At 49.0% G+C, this 14,243-nt stretch overlaps 1 protein-coding gene across 1 annotated transcript; it reads left to right on the top strand.

Annotated features, from left to right (window-relative positions):
• The first annotated feature begins 652 nt into the window (after positions 1-652).
• LOC135552573 (bone morphogenetic protein 4-like) lies at positions 653-12,645 on the top strand. Its single transcript, XM_064984276.1, has 3 exons — positions 653-909; positions 8,819-9,171; positions 9,852-12,645. Exons 2-3 carry the CDS (start codon positions 8,826-8,828, stop codon positions 10,934-10,936), a joined length of 1,431 nt encoding a protein of 476 aa, XP_064840348.1. The 5' UTR covers positions 653-909; positions 8,819-8,825; the 3' UTR covers positions 10,937-12,645.
• The last annotated feature ends 1,598 nt before the right edge of the window (positions 12,646-14,243 follow it).

Raw genomic sequence — 14,243 nt, 5'->3', positions numbered from 1 at the left:
AGCCAGTCCACCCTGACCTTATCTCTAACTGTGTGTGTGCGTGTGTGTGTGTGTGTGTGTGTGTGTGTGTGTGTGTGTGTGTGTGTGTGTGTGTGTGTGTGTGTGTGTGTGTGTGTGTGTGTGTGTGTGTGTGTGTGTGTGTGTGTGTGTGTGTGTGTGTTTGATGGTAGTGGGGGTGGTCTGACTTAGTGACATCACCATCAGGGAGGATCCAAATGACCAGGAAAGTCAATTAGAGTTACACTGAGTTTACCAGCTGGACTCTCTGTATAGCACGAGAGAGAGAGAGAGAGAGAGAGAGATTAATGGAGGCAAAGAGAGAGAGAGAGAGAGAGAGAGAGAGAGGAAAAGGGAAAAAGGGGAGGAGAGACAACGAAAGAGAGGAAGGGAAAGAGACACATTTTGGAAGCTGGGGACCAGAGGGAATTTTTTGCCGGTTACAGAACAGTCTCCAGACTAATTTGTCTTGTGCAGGTCCATACAGTAGATCAATTGCGTGTATATTTGTCTCTCTGTGTCTGAGCAGAGGTGGAAGTGTCGGCGACAGAGAGAGGGAGTTGCCTGTTTGAAGAGGTCAGGCAGACAGGGGAAAGCCGGTCGATACGTTTTAAGAGGCCGCTTATCTGAAACTGACAACAGGATGAGAGGGTGAGTGAGGGGGGAGAGCCCAGCAGTACAGGGGGAGAACCATGGAGAGTACACCGTCCTCATCCACAGCCCACTCACAGAGGACACCCAGACACAGGCTAACCTGAGAGAGAGAGAAGCAGAGATAGAGGGGAAGAAAGAGAGGGAAAGAGTCTACTTTGTCCATTCTGTCCGACCGAGTGGGAGCGAGAGGCGAGGGTTCGTAACACTGGAGCTCAAGGATAAACCATGGACTCTGCACACCTCTTACCACGCCTGGACGTGAGTACTGCACACTCACACACACACACCCATAAACACACACTCTCTCACACATACGCAAACACACACATATACTGTCCATGTCTGCCAAGCCAACTCTGCCTGGCCACGGGAACTTCACTGCTCAAACCATTAGCCACTCTAGGGAGAACAAACGCATGCTCACACGCCCGCAGAGGCTGGCATGCTGTGTTGCTCTAAATCAAACGCCTGGAAGCCGAAGGTCCGAGAACAATGTGACTGTTATGTTTTCAGAAGACATAACGTGACTCCTCTGTAGGAGCGTAAAGGCATGAATTATTCCTCTGTGTTAACGGAGAATCCAGCTTTTCAGTGTTGTTTCTGTCTTTTCCACCTCGGGTCCTGTGTCGACCAGACGCGTGAAGTCTTTGAACTCTCTGATGTCACGGTTTCCACCAAATGCTTCTGCAATGTTCGGCCCTCAGCGAGCCCCCTGTTCACCAAAACGTAGCCTCCTGCTGCCGGTCACTTAGCTCCCTGACTCTCAGATCGTCTGAACGTAGCTCGGAAGGAAACGTGTGGATCACGGCGAGGGGGGGGGGGAAGTGTGAAAACGGAGGCGTGCAGTTGTGAATGTCTGAGCTGAAATTAGTTGAAGACGTACAAGAGCCGAACGCCTTTCCGGGTGACTTACAGTTCAGGTTGAAATAGAATGGAGACAAAGTTGACTTGTTGATGCTTTGCACCTTATGTGCTACTTATAGACTCTTGTGAGAATGTACCTGGGAACGAAAGCCCTGGCAGTAGTGACTACTTTACTGTACATTGTGTGTCTGTCTAATGTCTTTCCAAAGGACCAGGTAGCTCATGTCCCAAATCAAATCAAATGTTATTTGTCACACGCTTTGCAAACAACAGGTGTAGGCCAACGGCGAAATGCTTACTGACGGGGCCCTTTTCTCACAAGGCAGAGTTAAAGATACATTTATATAAAAACATTAGAATAGAAATAGTGACAAGAGGAATGAAACACAGTGAATAACGGAGAACAACAACGAGTCAAAATAGCACGCTATGAACATGTACCGGAACCGAGTCGATGTGCAGGGCTGCAAGGTAATTGAGGTTACTATGTACATACAGTATGGTACAGTAGGGGTAAAGTGACTAGGCGACAGGATAGATAATAGACAGTAGCAGCAGTGTATGTGGTGAGTGTGAGAATTTGTGTGTGAGAGAGTGTCAGCACGCATGTGTGTGTGGGCGTATGTAGTGTGTGTGTGTGTTGGGGTGTAAGTATGTGTGAGTGTGTGGGTCCAGTGTGCCAACAGTCAGTGCAAGAGAGTTAGTGCAAAAAAGGCCAATACAGGTTGTCCTGGTAGCCATTTGATTAGCTATTTAGCAATCTTCTTTAGCAGTCTTCTTTAGCAGTCTCATGGCTCGGGGGGGGGAAGTTGTTCAGGGTCCTGTTGGTTCCAGACTAGTACCACATGCCGTGTGGTAGCAGAGAGAACAGCCTATGGCTTGCGTGGCTGGAGTCTTTGACAATTTTTTGGGGCCTTCCTCTGATACCGTCTGGTAAAGAGGTGCTGGATGGCAGAAAGCTCGGCCCAAGTGATGTACTGGGCCGTACGCACCACCCTTTGAAGGGCCTTGCGGTCGGGTGCCTCGCAGTAGCAGATTCTGGCGATGTTGTGAGAGAGTTGGTCGATTCCCCAGTAGCCGGAAAGTGTCTGGTCTACTCCACCTCTCCTTAGGGAGCCTCATCGTCTGCTGTCATCTTAACCCTGTCTGCATTCTCCTGTGTGTGTGTGTGTGTGTGTGTGTGTGTGTGTGTGTGTGTGTGTGTGTGTGTGTGTGTGTGTGTGTGTGTGTAGCATTTTTTGTTGTTGTGATTGTACGTGTGCATGATGCATGCGTAGCGCTATGCCTTAAAAAACATTCAAATCGATTGGCTTTTGTCCATCATACGCATACACATTCACACACACAAAACATATTTGTTCCTCTTGGCATGAACGTGTTTGCACTCAGTCTGCGTGGTGCGTACGCGTAAAGGTTTGTTGAATAAGGCGAGCGGCGGGCTGAAAGTCTGGGGCCGCCCGCGTCATTAACCTCTTAATCGCCCCAGCTGGGATAAATTATAATCCACTCTAATAAAAACCACCCAGCAGGCAACCAGGAATATTATTCTAATGTTTTCATCTGTCACGCTTCAAGATAAAAAAAAATGTTGTCCTCCTAGCTTCAGCCTCATACATTAAATCATAAAGCAGTGAATGCCGTGGTCATCAGAGAGCTCCGTTGTGTGTTAGCGATGTATAGAGAGGGGTGAGGAACATTCCAGATGCATTAGGTGTAGGTGTGTCGCTTTCTGGTGATTATGAGTTAGAAAGAAAACGTGAGCTTGCCCAAGTTGGTGTGGGTGAGTTGAAGATTTCCACGACATACAGTCATTATGACATGGGGCAGCCAGTGTGTGTGTGTGTGTGTGTGTGTGTGTGTGTGTGTGTGTGTGTGTTAGAGAGCAAGAGAGAGGGAGAGGGAGAGAAGGAATCTGGGGAAAAGAAACACGGGAAGAACAACAGGAAACGAAAGTGGCGGGACCAGGCGTAACACGAAGACAGCGGCCGCGGATAAATCAGCCGGCTGCGGTGACACTGGGCCCTCTCGCCCCGGCAACACTCGGCAGCACTCTTCCGCAAAAACACCATTCATTTAGAGGGCTTAGGAAAAAGACCAACATAAGGGAGAGAGGGGAGAGAGAAATGAAGATAGGGAGAAAAAGGAAAACAGAGGTTGGGAAAGAGAGAGACATGCAGATAAAGAAGAATGGAGAGACAGGGAACACAGGGGGGGGGCAGTGGAAAGAGATATGGAAAAAGGACAAGTGGTGATAGAGAGACTGAGTCAAAGAGAGAGAAGGGGAGCGTATAGACAGAGTATATGTCTGTATATCGCTGTATATCTCTGTCTATCTTCACTTCTCTCTCTTTAACTCTTGTCTCTCTATCACCCCTTGTCCATATGTCTTTCCTCTCCCCGCCAGAGGAGATATACAGAGAATAGAGAGGAAAGAAATGGAGAGGAACTAAGAGAGAATGGGGGGGAACAGATAAACAGAAAGGGGTGGATTGATGCAGCGACAAATTAAGGCAATAAAGAGGGACTAAGAAAACGAGAGACTAAAAGACAGAGCGTGAAGAGACATAGAGTGAGGGATAGAGAGACACTTCTGTTGGTCTATTTTGATCTGTGGGTTCAGAGGGCCAGCGAGCAGACCGCCCTGCCTGATGACACACACAAATCTCTCGTCTTTGTGCGCATGGGGTCACTCTACCGTCTCTGCTCCGAGTCAGACATCATCTAATATGTCTGAGAGCACCCCCTCTCCCCACCTCACCCCTCACCTCCCCCGGAAGACTTGATTAGTCCCATTTCAGCGGAGGGGGGGGCTTGACGGAGAGGATGGCAGATAAATGGAGTTTAGTGGCTTCTCTCCCAGTTTAGATTAGCTGGAGAAACACAGGGAGATGGGTGGACGTACTCTAGATGGATGTGTGGCAGGGTGCCCTCTGACTCCCCCCCTCAACCACCACCCCCACCCACTCACTCCCCCTTCTGCAAGTAACCTTTGAACTTCATTAGTGGGGGGGGGGGGTCCTCAATCTAGTTTACGAGCCTTGGGACGCCACGGGAAAGGCTGTACAGTTGTGGCTCTCTAATCTCTAATCGTACTCTAATTGTCCTGTAGAGTTGCCTCAAGTGGAGAGGCATCGGGCGGAAGGACATTACTTTGGGTGGGGCTGCCTGAGTTAATGGCTAGTGAGCAGAGTCCCACGCTCACAGCTTATTTTCCCAGGGTATTACTGTCTGTTCTTGCTTTCGCTCACACTCACACACGCACACACACACACACACTCACACTCACACTCACACTCACACTCACACTCACACGCACACGCACACGCACACGCACACACACACACACACACACACTCACACTCACACTCACACTCACACTCACACTCACACTCACACTCACACTCACACTCACACGCACACGCACACGCACACACACATTCACTCACACACACGCATACACACACGCACACGCACACACACACACACACAAACCCACACACACCCTGTGAACTTCTTGTAAACCCTACTCTGACACTATAGCATGATTAGCTGTCATTAGGGCGTCGTTATGTGTTCGTTGTGCCATAAACGCCTCAGTTATCTAGCTGTGTCGGACTTAATCGATTCTCAGCTCAGTACCGAGATGAGATAGGGAGAGTGCAGAAGTGCAGAATTAGAAAACACTTCGCTCGAGTCTGCAGGGAAAACTAGGACGTTGAGCTCTACGTTGTTTACAGTGCCTTGCGAAAGTATTCGGCCCCCTTGAACTTTGCAACCTTTTGCCACATTTCAGGCTACAAACATAAAGATATAAAACTGTATTTTTTTGTGAAGAATCAACAACAAGTGGGACACAATCATGAAGTGGAACGACATTTATTGGATATTTCAAACTTTTTTAACAAATCAAAAACTGAAAAATTGGGCGTGCAAAATTCAGCCCTTTACTTTCAGTGCAGCAAACTCTCTCCAGAAGTTCAGTGAGGATCTCTGAATGATCCAATGTTGACCTAAATGACTAATGATGATAAACACAATCCACCTGTGTGTTTTCAAGTCTCAGTATAAATGCACCTGCACTGTGATAGTCTCAGAGGTCCGTTAAAAGCGCAGAGAGCATCATGAAGAACAAGGAACACACCAGGCAGGTCCGAGATACTGTTGTGAAGAAGTTTAAAGCCGGATTTGGATACAAAAAGATTTCCCAAGCTTTAAACATCCCAAGGAGCACTGTGCAAGTGATAATATTGAAATGGAAGGACTATCAGACCACTGCAAATCTATCAAGACCTGGCCGTCCCTCTAAACTTTCAGCTCATACAAGGAGAAGACCGATCAGAGATGCAGCCAAGAGGCCCATGATCACTCTGGATGAACTGCAGAGATCTACAGCTGAGGTGGGAGACTCTGTCCATAGGACAACAATCAGTCATATATTGCACAAATCTGGCCTTTATGGAAGAGTGGCAAGAAGAAAGCCATTTCTTAAGGATATCCATAAAAAGTGTTGTTTAAAGTTTGCCACAAGCCACCTGGGAGAAACACCAAACATGTGGAAGAAGGTGCTCTGGTCAGATGAAACCAAAATTTATCTTTTTGACAACAATGCAAAACGTTATGTTTGGCGTAAAAGCAACACAGCTTATCACCCTGAACACACCATACCCACTGTCAAACATGGTGGTGGCAGCATCATGGTTTGGGCCTGCTTTTCTTCAGCAGGGACAGGGAAGATGGTTAAAATTGATGGGAAGATGGATGGAGCCAAATACAGGACCATTCTGGAAGAAAACCTGATGGAGTCTGCAAAAGACCTGAGACTGGGACGGAGATTTGTCTTCCAACAAGACAATGATCCAAAACATAAAGCAAAATCTACAATGGAATGGTTCAAAAATAAACATATCCATGTGTTAGAATGGCCAAGTCAAAGTCCAGACCTGAATCCAATCGAGAATCTGTGGAAATAACTGAAAACTGCTGTTCACAAATGCTCTCCATCCAACCTCACTGAGCTCGAGCTGTTTTGCAAGGAGGAATGGGAAAAAAGTTCAGTCTCTCAATGTGCAAAACTGATAGAGACATACCCCAAGCGACTTACAGCTGTAATCGCAGCAAAAGGTGGCACTACAAAGTATTAACTTAAGGGGGCTGAATAATTTTGCACGCCCAATTTTTCAGTTTTTGATTTGTTAAAAAAGTTTGAAATATCCAATAAATGTCATTCCACTTCATGATTGTGTCCCACTTGTTGTTGATTCTTCACAAAAAAATACAGTTTTATATCTTTATGTTTGAAGCCTGAAATGTGGCAAAAGGTCGCAAAGTTCAAGGGGGTCGAATACTTTCGCAAGGCACTGTACATTCATCGAGATGTATCTTTTCTTCTTAGAATAATGACGACATCTGTCATTTCTTTCGTTGTAGGATGATGGTAAAGCAGACCGGTTGAGAGGACAGAATTCATGGCCCAGCCCAGGCCCCAGTCTCTATGTGAACCTCCAAACTTTGAATGCTTTGAACCAAATCTAAGGTCAGCTTACCCTCCCCCAATCCTAACGGCAAACTGACTCGCTAGTTAAGTGGCAACTTCATCCTACTTTGAACAATAGACAGGTCAGACACCGTACTCTGACCTCTAGTTCCTGACTCCAGAGGGCACAAGGCCATCAAGGCCTGTAGTTTGTAATTAGTCACTCATTGGGGTGGTAACCCTGCTGGATGGGGCGTTAACGCTAGGACCTCCAACACTGGGCCTTTTTCCCCGCGCAGCAGACAGGCCAGTTAGCAACTATGTTCTCATTATTTGGTTGAAGCTCCTGTATAGGTAAACTTTGGGAAGTAAATTAGAGCAATAGAGATATAAAGTACAGTTGCTCCACTAGTTATTATTCTCCAGTAAAGTCAACTGGCTTTAGCTCATGGTTTTTATCAGGACCACTATTAAGGTTCTTCTACGCATGTACACACACACGCACACACGGAATATATTCTCTGCTTAATCACTGTTATCCCCCTGTGCTTGAGTTTCCTAGGAGATGGGGCCTTGGCAACACATAGCAATACATGAACAATAAGGAAAACAAAGTGGTGCTGTTTTTTACAGCCATGTGTATCCAGCAAACAACTCACATGGACTTCAGCAGTACATTTCTTGATATCGCGCCAGACTTACTGCATGATGGCCCGACAAGCAGTGTGTGAATTACGTGAGGGGTGCTTTGGGGGAGGGGGGTTTCTCTAATTGAACCATTCTCCTATTTGTTTAAACAGCACGTTTGTGCTGCTACAGTGGTAAATATGAAAATAAAAGATGACGCCAAATGAAACGAACACCCCCCACCTCTCTGTCACGGTTTTAAGGCCAGTGAAAGTCGATTGGGGTTTGTTTTAAGGTCTCTCTCTCTCTCTCTCTCTCTCTCTCTCTCTCTCTCCTCTCTCTCTCTCTCCTCTCTCTCTCTCTCTCTCCTCTCTCTCTCTTCTCTCTCTCTGTCTCTCCTCTCTCTCTCTTCTCTCTCTTCTCTCTCTCCCCTCTCTCTCTCTCTCTCTCTCTCTCCCCCCCTCTCTCTCTCTCTCTCTCTCTCTCTCTCTCTCTCTCTCTCTCCCTGTCTCTCTCTCTCCCTGTCTCTCTCTCTCTCTCTCTCTCTCTCCCCCCTCTCTTTCTCTCTCTACTCTCTCTCTCTCTCTCTCTCTCTCTCCCTGTCTCTCTCTCTCTCTCTCTCTCTCTCCCTGTCTCCCCCTGTCTCCCTGCCTCGCTCTGTCTTGAGCTTTCACTAGCGAACTTGCAACATTGTATCGACTGGGTCCAACCCACGAGCAAACTTGCAACATGATCAACTTTGGTCCCTGCACACTAGTGGATCTTACATAATAGTTTCACAGTTGATGAGCTCCGCACAGACAGAGCTGTATTCGCGTCCCATATTTCAGCCACTTCTCAGGTGTCCCGGCTTGTCTTTTGACAACAACAAAAAAAGGTAAGTTTGTCACCAAGATGCATCAATTCATTCACAAGAGTGTGGTACTAATGACATATCCCGAATGTCATAAAACGTTCTCTCGGAGGATTTAAGCTATGAGTAGTGGTATTTCAAACCCCCACACTCCAATTTACTGAAAGACGTTAAACATATGGTATAGGAATTTCAATGAACAACGTGGGACTTTAAAGAGCACCACTGGAAGCGTCAAGAAGTGAAAGACTTAAGCGTTCCGTTTCCACTTCTCCCTGAAATAAACCCTAACTTCACTCCTCTCCTCACCCTCTCCTCCCCCACTCCTTCCCCTCTCTCCCTTCATGCAGATCCACCATGTTCCCTGCTAACCTCTTGGTCCTGATGGTCCTGCTGCTACCTCAAGCCTCGTCTGGTCGCCAGGACGGAGCCACCGAGCCCGATGGTAGTGTGTCGTCGTTGTTATCGTCATCACCAACCCCCCTGGACCCTAGCCTGGCCCAGACCATCCAGAACCTGCTGCTGAGCCACCTGGGCCTGCAGTCCCACCCCAACCCCCGGCCAGGTGCCCCCATCCCACAGTACATAGTGGACCTCTATCGCTTCCACTCCCAGCAGTACCACCTAGTCCAGGATCCACACTTCAGCTACCCCAGCCAGCATGTCCAGGAGGCCAACACCGTGCGCAGCTTCCACCACACAGGTAACATTACACATGTGGTCTGGGCCCAATATCCCCAAAGCGTCTGAGATTAGTTTAGCCTTTAAGATCATAATGAATAAGATCACATGGACAGATCCTGGATCAGCGCTCCTAATCTGAGGCTCTGTGTGGATAGTTTGCAACGCTGTTCTACCTTGTCCTGCCACTGATTGGGATCAGTTCCACAACACGTTTTTTAATGGACACTGTTCTACACATCCCATTTGTAGTTTCAGTCCGGGTTAGATGGCATTGATGGCGACAGGGCTGTGATACCCAGTCTGTTTCTGTTGTGACGCCACCTTGGCAGTCAGTAGGCTCCAAAGTCAGACCCTCTATTTTCCATTTGATAACGTGGATGTTTCCATAACAGTCACAAGCTAACCAGCAACAAGTGGAGGTCCTATTCTGATGCTAGTGTGTGCAATGAAAAGCTTATCTAGCTGTTTATGGCACTGAATGTGTCTGACATTTAAAGTTAAGGGTTGACAGGTCAATTTACCTTGTATTCGACATTGTGAGATTACAATGTTTGATATAGGAAATCCTACAAGAGAGACCTCCATGGAACTGCAGAGAACATCAGTTTTGTTTTACAAATTGAACCTTCTTCTCTGAACTATCATAACCCCTCCCTCCCTCTCTCCCTCTCTCCCTCCCTCCCTCCCTCCCTCTCTCAGAGTCTACCAGTCCCTCACTCCCCCTTGAAAAGAGGCAGACCACCGCGAGCAACAACAGGGTCCCCATCTCCTTCAACGTGTCGTCCATCCCCCAGGATGAGCGTGTGGTGTCTGCAGAGCTACGTTTCTTCCGGGTTGGTGGGGCCAGCCCGGGCCCTGGGGCCCACAGGGTCAGCCTGTTCCTCTCTGGAAGACCTGGGGACTCTGAGTCTGAGCCCACTCTGCTGGAGTCACGGGTCCTCACCCGGGCCCCCAACACCGAGCCAGCTGTCTCCTGGGAGGCATTCAGCCTCAGCACCGAACTCTTCCTGGAGGCCCACGCTCAGACTGGGAGCCTGGCCTTCCTCCTGGAGGTGACCCCTCTGGGTAACACCACCCTCCTCACCCCCCCTGACCATGATGCTCTACCACTTTCCACTGGGGAGGAAGGACGAAGAGTGGGACACCTGAGGGTGCGCAGATCTCTGGGACAGGACGAACACAGCTGGGCACGAGAGAGACCCCTGCTGGTTACTTACAGCCATGACGGGCGTGGGGAGGCACTAGCCGCCCATGTCCGGAGAACCTCTGGCACTGCCCAGAGGATGAGGGGGAGGAAGGGGGCCAGAGAAAGGGGCAGGAGTAGCAGCAGCAACCGGGGAAGGGACAGAAACAAGGACAGGGAGAGGGACAGGGACCGGAGTGCCAGCCGTGGCTGGGGCGGTAGCTGGGACGAGGGTGGAAGAGTGAAGCGTAATGGTGGCCGCGCAGCAAAGCTGAAGCGTCTGTCCCGCACCCGCTGCCGCCGCCACCCGCTCTACGTGGACTTCAAAGACGTGGGCTGGAACAAGTGGATCGTGGCGCCTAGCGGCTATGACGCCTTCTTCTGCCTGGGGGAGTGTCGCTTCCCGCTCGCCGACCACATGAACTCATCCAGCCACGCCATGGTGCAGACGCTGGTGAACTCGGTGAACGGAGCCGTGCCGCGGGCCTGCTGCGTGCCCACCGCCCTCAGCCCCATTGCCATGCTCTACCTGGACCCGCAGGACCGCGTGGTGCTCAAAAACTACCAGGACATGGTGGTGGAGGGCTGTGGATGCCGGTGACGGGAAACAAAAGAGAGGGAGGGAGGAGAGAGATGGAAGGAGAGATTGATTGCGTAAAGACAGAGGGCAAGGACAGAACCCAGCCCAGCAGGACCACGTGAAACAAGAGGACCTGGATCTTGTGGCGGAGGGATGCAAATTCTAGTACTAGCGGGGGACCGGAGAGATGGATGAGGCAGGAAGAGAAGAGACGGGAATGTAGAACCCAATCCAGCAGGAACAAGTGCTTTCTAAGAAGTGCATGGTGTCGGAGGGCCACAGCTGTCGGTAGTGGAAATAAAGAGGAGGAGAGAGAGAGAGAGAGAGAGAGAAAAAAACAGAGACAGAGGAGCCCCCTTAGGACACACAGTGCAGTGCTTCAGAAGTACCACACAGTGAGAGTATGAAGAGAAGACAGAGGGAACGACGGAGAGGGAGAGAAATAACAAAGCAGTCTTCCACATCCCGGTAGGGGAAGAGGATGCTGCTGACAGGAGAAGAGGGGAACGACAGCCAGGAGTAGAGGAGAAGAGAATCCTCCCATTAGCCCCACCTCGTCTCCTTCAATAGCACTCCACTCGCTGACAGCCCTGTGCTTGTTCAGTGCTCCCTCGCCAGCCCTCTATGTGTCTGTAACGTGTCTGTGTCTCACCGTGCTTAGTGTGTCGCTCACCTCCTTCCAGCATCAATCTGTAAAGGAGACGCACTCAATCATTGGAGTGGAAGGTGAAGAGATGAAGATATCAGTGCCAGAGTATACTATCTGTACGGTTGGATATCAAGAGTGGCTTATAGTACAGACAAAGCTGTCATGTGGCGCATATGAGGAGGATGATACAAAAAGCCTTTGCATCAGTTGACATCATCCTCAAACTAACTCGGCTAACTTGTCTGGGCCAACGGACAGCTACTGACCTCTCATCAAGAGAGACGTTGACGGACACTCCTCGCAGACTGATTAGATATGGATTTTTCGCAGACAGACAGACATGAATCTTCCCGTCATGAGTTTTTTTTTTAAACCACAACAATAATACAGAGGAATCATTATGCTATTGTTTGAATGTACTACTATCATTATTATTTAAAGATAACTTTTTGTTGTATATTTCCTTTGCAGAGATGAAGAAAATTCAGAAAACCGTTGTCATCAAAGTAATTCCATGAAATGGTAAATCTAACTTAACGAGTCACATTAGGTATTTAAATAGCAACCACATATGGTGTATTTAACCTTGAAAATATTTAAGATATCTGCTCTCTACAAAGCCACATGTACAGTACCGTAATACACCTAAAACCTGCGGCCCTTATAGTAGCTTTGGTACAGCAAGTTATGGTGGCTTTTGGTGTACTACACATACAAAAACACAGTGTTGTAAATGATGCAGCCATAGGCTCAAGAAATGCCACATATTAAGGCTCTGTGTATTGTATTCTACTGAATCTAATAACAAGAACACAATGTCATCGTCGAACACAGATGTCTTTGCTGGAGGTGTGCATGTTTTTTTTTTTAAAGAACGGCTGATGTTAAAGCAGTTGATTTCCAGTGCCTTTTGGACGAGGGCTTTGCAGGTGTTCTCCTGTTATGAGTTGAGTATTTTGAGTATCTTTCCAGCTTTTGGCTTTTCCCTCTATTTAAATGGAAGCGTTTAAACAACAGTCTGTAAAATGTTTGACATTGTCTGAAAACGTGATGACACCTGTAATAAACAGACCAAGCAGCACCTCTGTCACATGATTGGGTTTTGAAAATCAACCACATTTCCTTGTTCCTCCTCTGCTAGTGTTCTGAGGACCTATTGCTCTGAGTCTATGCACAAAGACAAGGGGAGAGCAGAGGGGGACTGTGAAATTCTTTCAGTGGTCAAAATCTCTTTCAATCACAAATTGCCTCTAGATAGACATTTGAGCCAAGGAAGGAAGCCAGTGGTCCCTTGATGAAACCAGAACAAACCAGATTTGGCTGTAGGCCTCGAGTACCTATATAGTCCCAATGAGACACACAGGCCTGTGATAGAAGGGCATGAGGAGAAGGCTATTCATGGGGCAGATCCACATCCCTTACTGGCAAAACCACTGCACCACCTTGTCAATTCACACCCGGCCTGTGACGTAGCCCACATGTGTTTCTGATCGCCAGATGTTACGCAGAGAGCTACTGCGCCTCTGAGCTCGCAGCAGTCAGTGTGCTCGGCAACGGGTCATTCCTCACGTCGTGAATGTGGGGGTCAAACCAACTCAACAGCTTTCTCGATCCCGCATTCCTGTGTGTTGAAAGGACCCCCCCCCCCCCTTACCCTCCTCCAGATGGATCGGCTCACTGCTTGTGAAGTATTGGGAGGTGAACAGTGTGAAACCCACAGCCGCTTTGCTCCATCCCGGGGAGGGGCGACCCTCCTCCCCTCCTGTCAGAGGCTGGACGTGGTCCAGAGCTCACTGGCTGCAGCTGGAGCTGTCCAGATTCTTCTTACATATCGCCTCTCACCAGCTGTCAACAGCAGCACACTGCCAACGGGGCTCCTGTGTGTGCGCGTGCGTGCATCTGTCTGTCTGCATGCGTGCAACGAGCATTAATGTGTTTGTGTGTCTAGATGTGTGTTTAGGTAAGTAGTGAAAACCATCTCATGAAATACACACAGCATGAGTCAGCCATGCACTGGCAGGAGGATAACCTTTGCTCCACAGAGGGTCTGTATCCTCCCTAACCCCTCCTTTTGCCCTAACTCCCCTCTAAGCCACCCTTCCCCCAACCCATCCCTCACACATCTTCTCTCACCACCCAACCCATCCTTCACCCTCTGACCCATTCCTCATCCCAACCTCCCCTCTCCCCCCTCTCAGCCCATTCCCTTATCACCCGTCTCACCCCTAGCCAAGACTACTCACTCCCTCCCCTGCCCCCTGCCTCCACCTAACCCATCCCTCAACCCTTCCATTTTCTCTCACCCCACGTAACCCCTCCCTCACCCCAAACCCTCCTCTCTCCCAGGTGCTGGATTATGACTGTGGTTCAGGGTATCAGGTGGGTGGAGCAGGACTGGGGAGTGGAGACAGGATATGGCCAGTTTATTTTGTCAGGTGTGTAGGCTCTGTGAGCCTGGATAGCAATGGCCTTGACCCAGTCAACCCCATGGAACACCTTCCCTCAGCCCTAAATCACACGCTACTGGGGGCTTCCAAACCCACCCGGCCCACAGCGACAGGGCCCCGGGGCCGCACCTCCAACCAGGTGCCTGGATGTATCTGCGATTGACCCCAGATAGACAGGGGAGTACACATTTCTCACATTACATAGCCCTCTTTCTGACATACAGAATATAGC

Source organism: Oncorhynchus masou, chromosome 13 (genome assembly GCF_036934945.1).
Source record: "Oncorhynchus masou masou isolate Uvic2021 chromosome 13, UVic_Omas_1.1, whole genome shotgun sequence".
NCBI classification, from domain to species: domain Eukaryota; kingdom Metazoa; phylum Chordata; class Actinopteri; order Salmoniformes; family Salmonidae; genus Oncorhynchus; species Oncorhynchus masou.
This window is presented reverse-complemented; position numbering and strand designations above follow the sequence as displayed.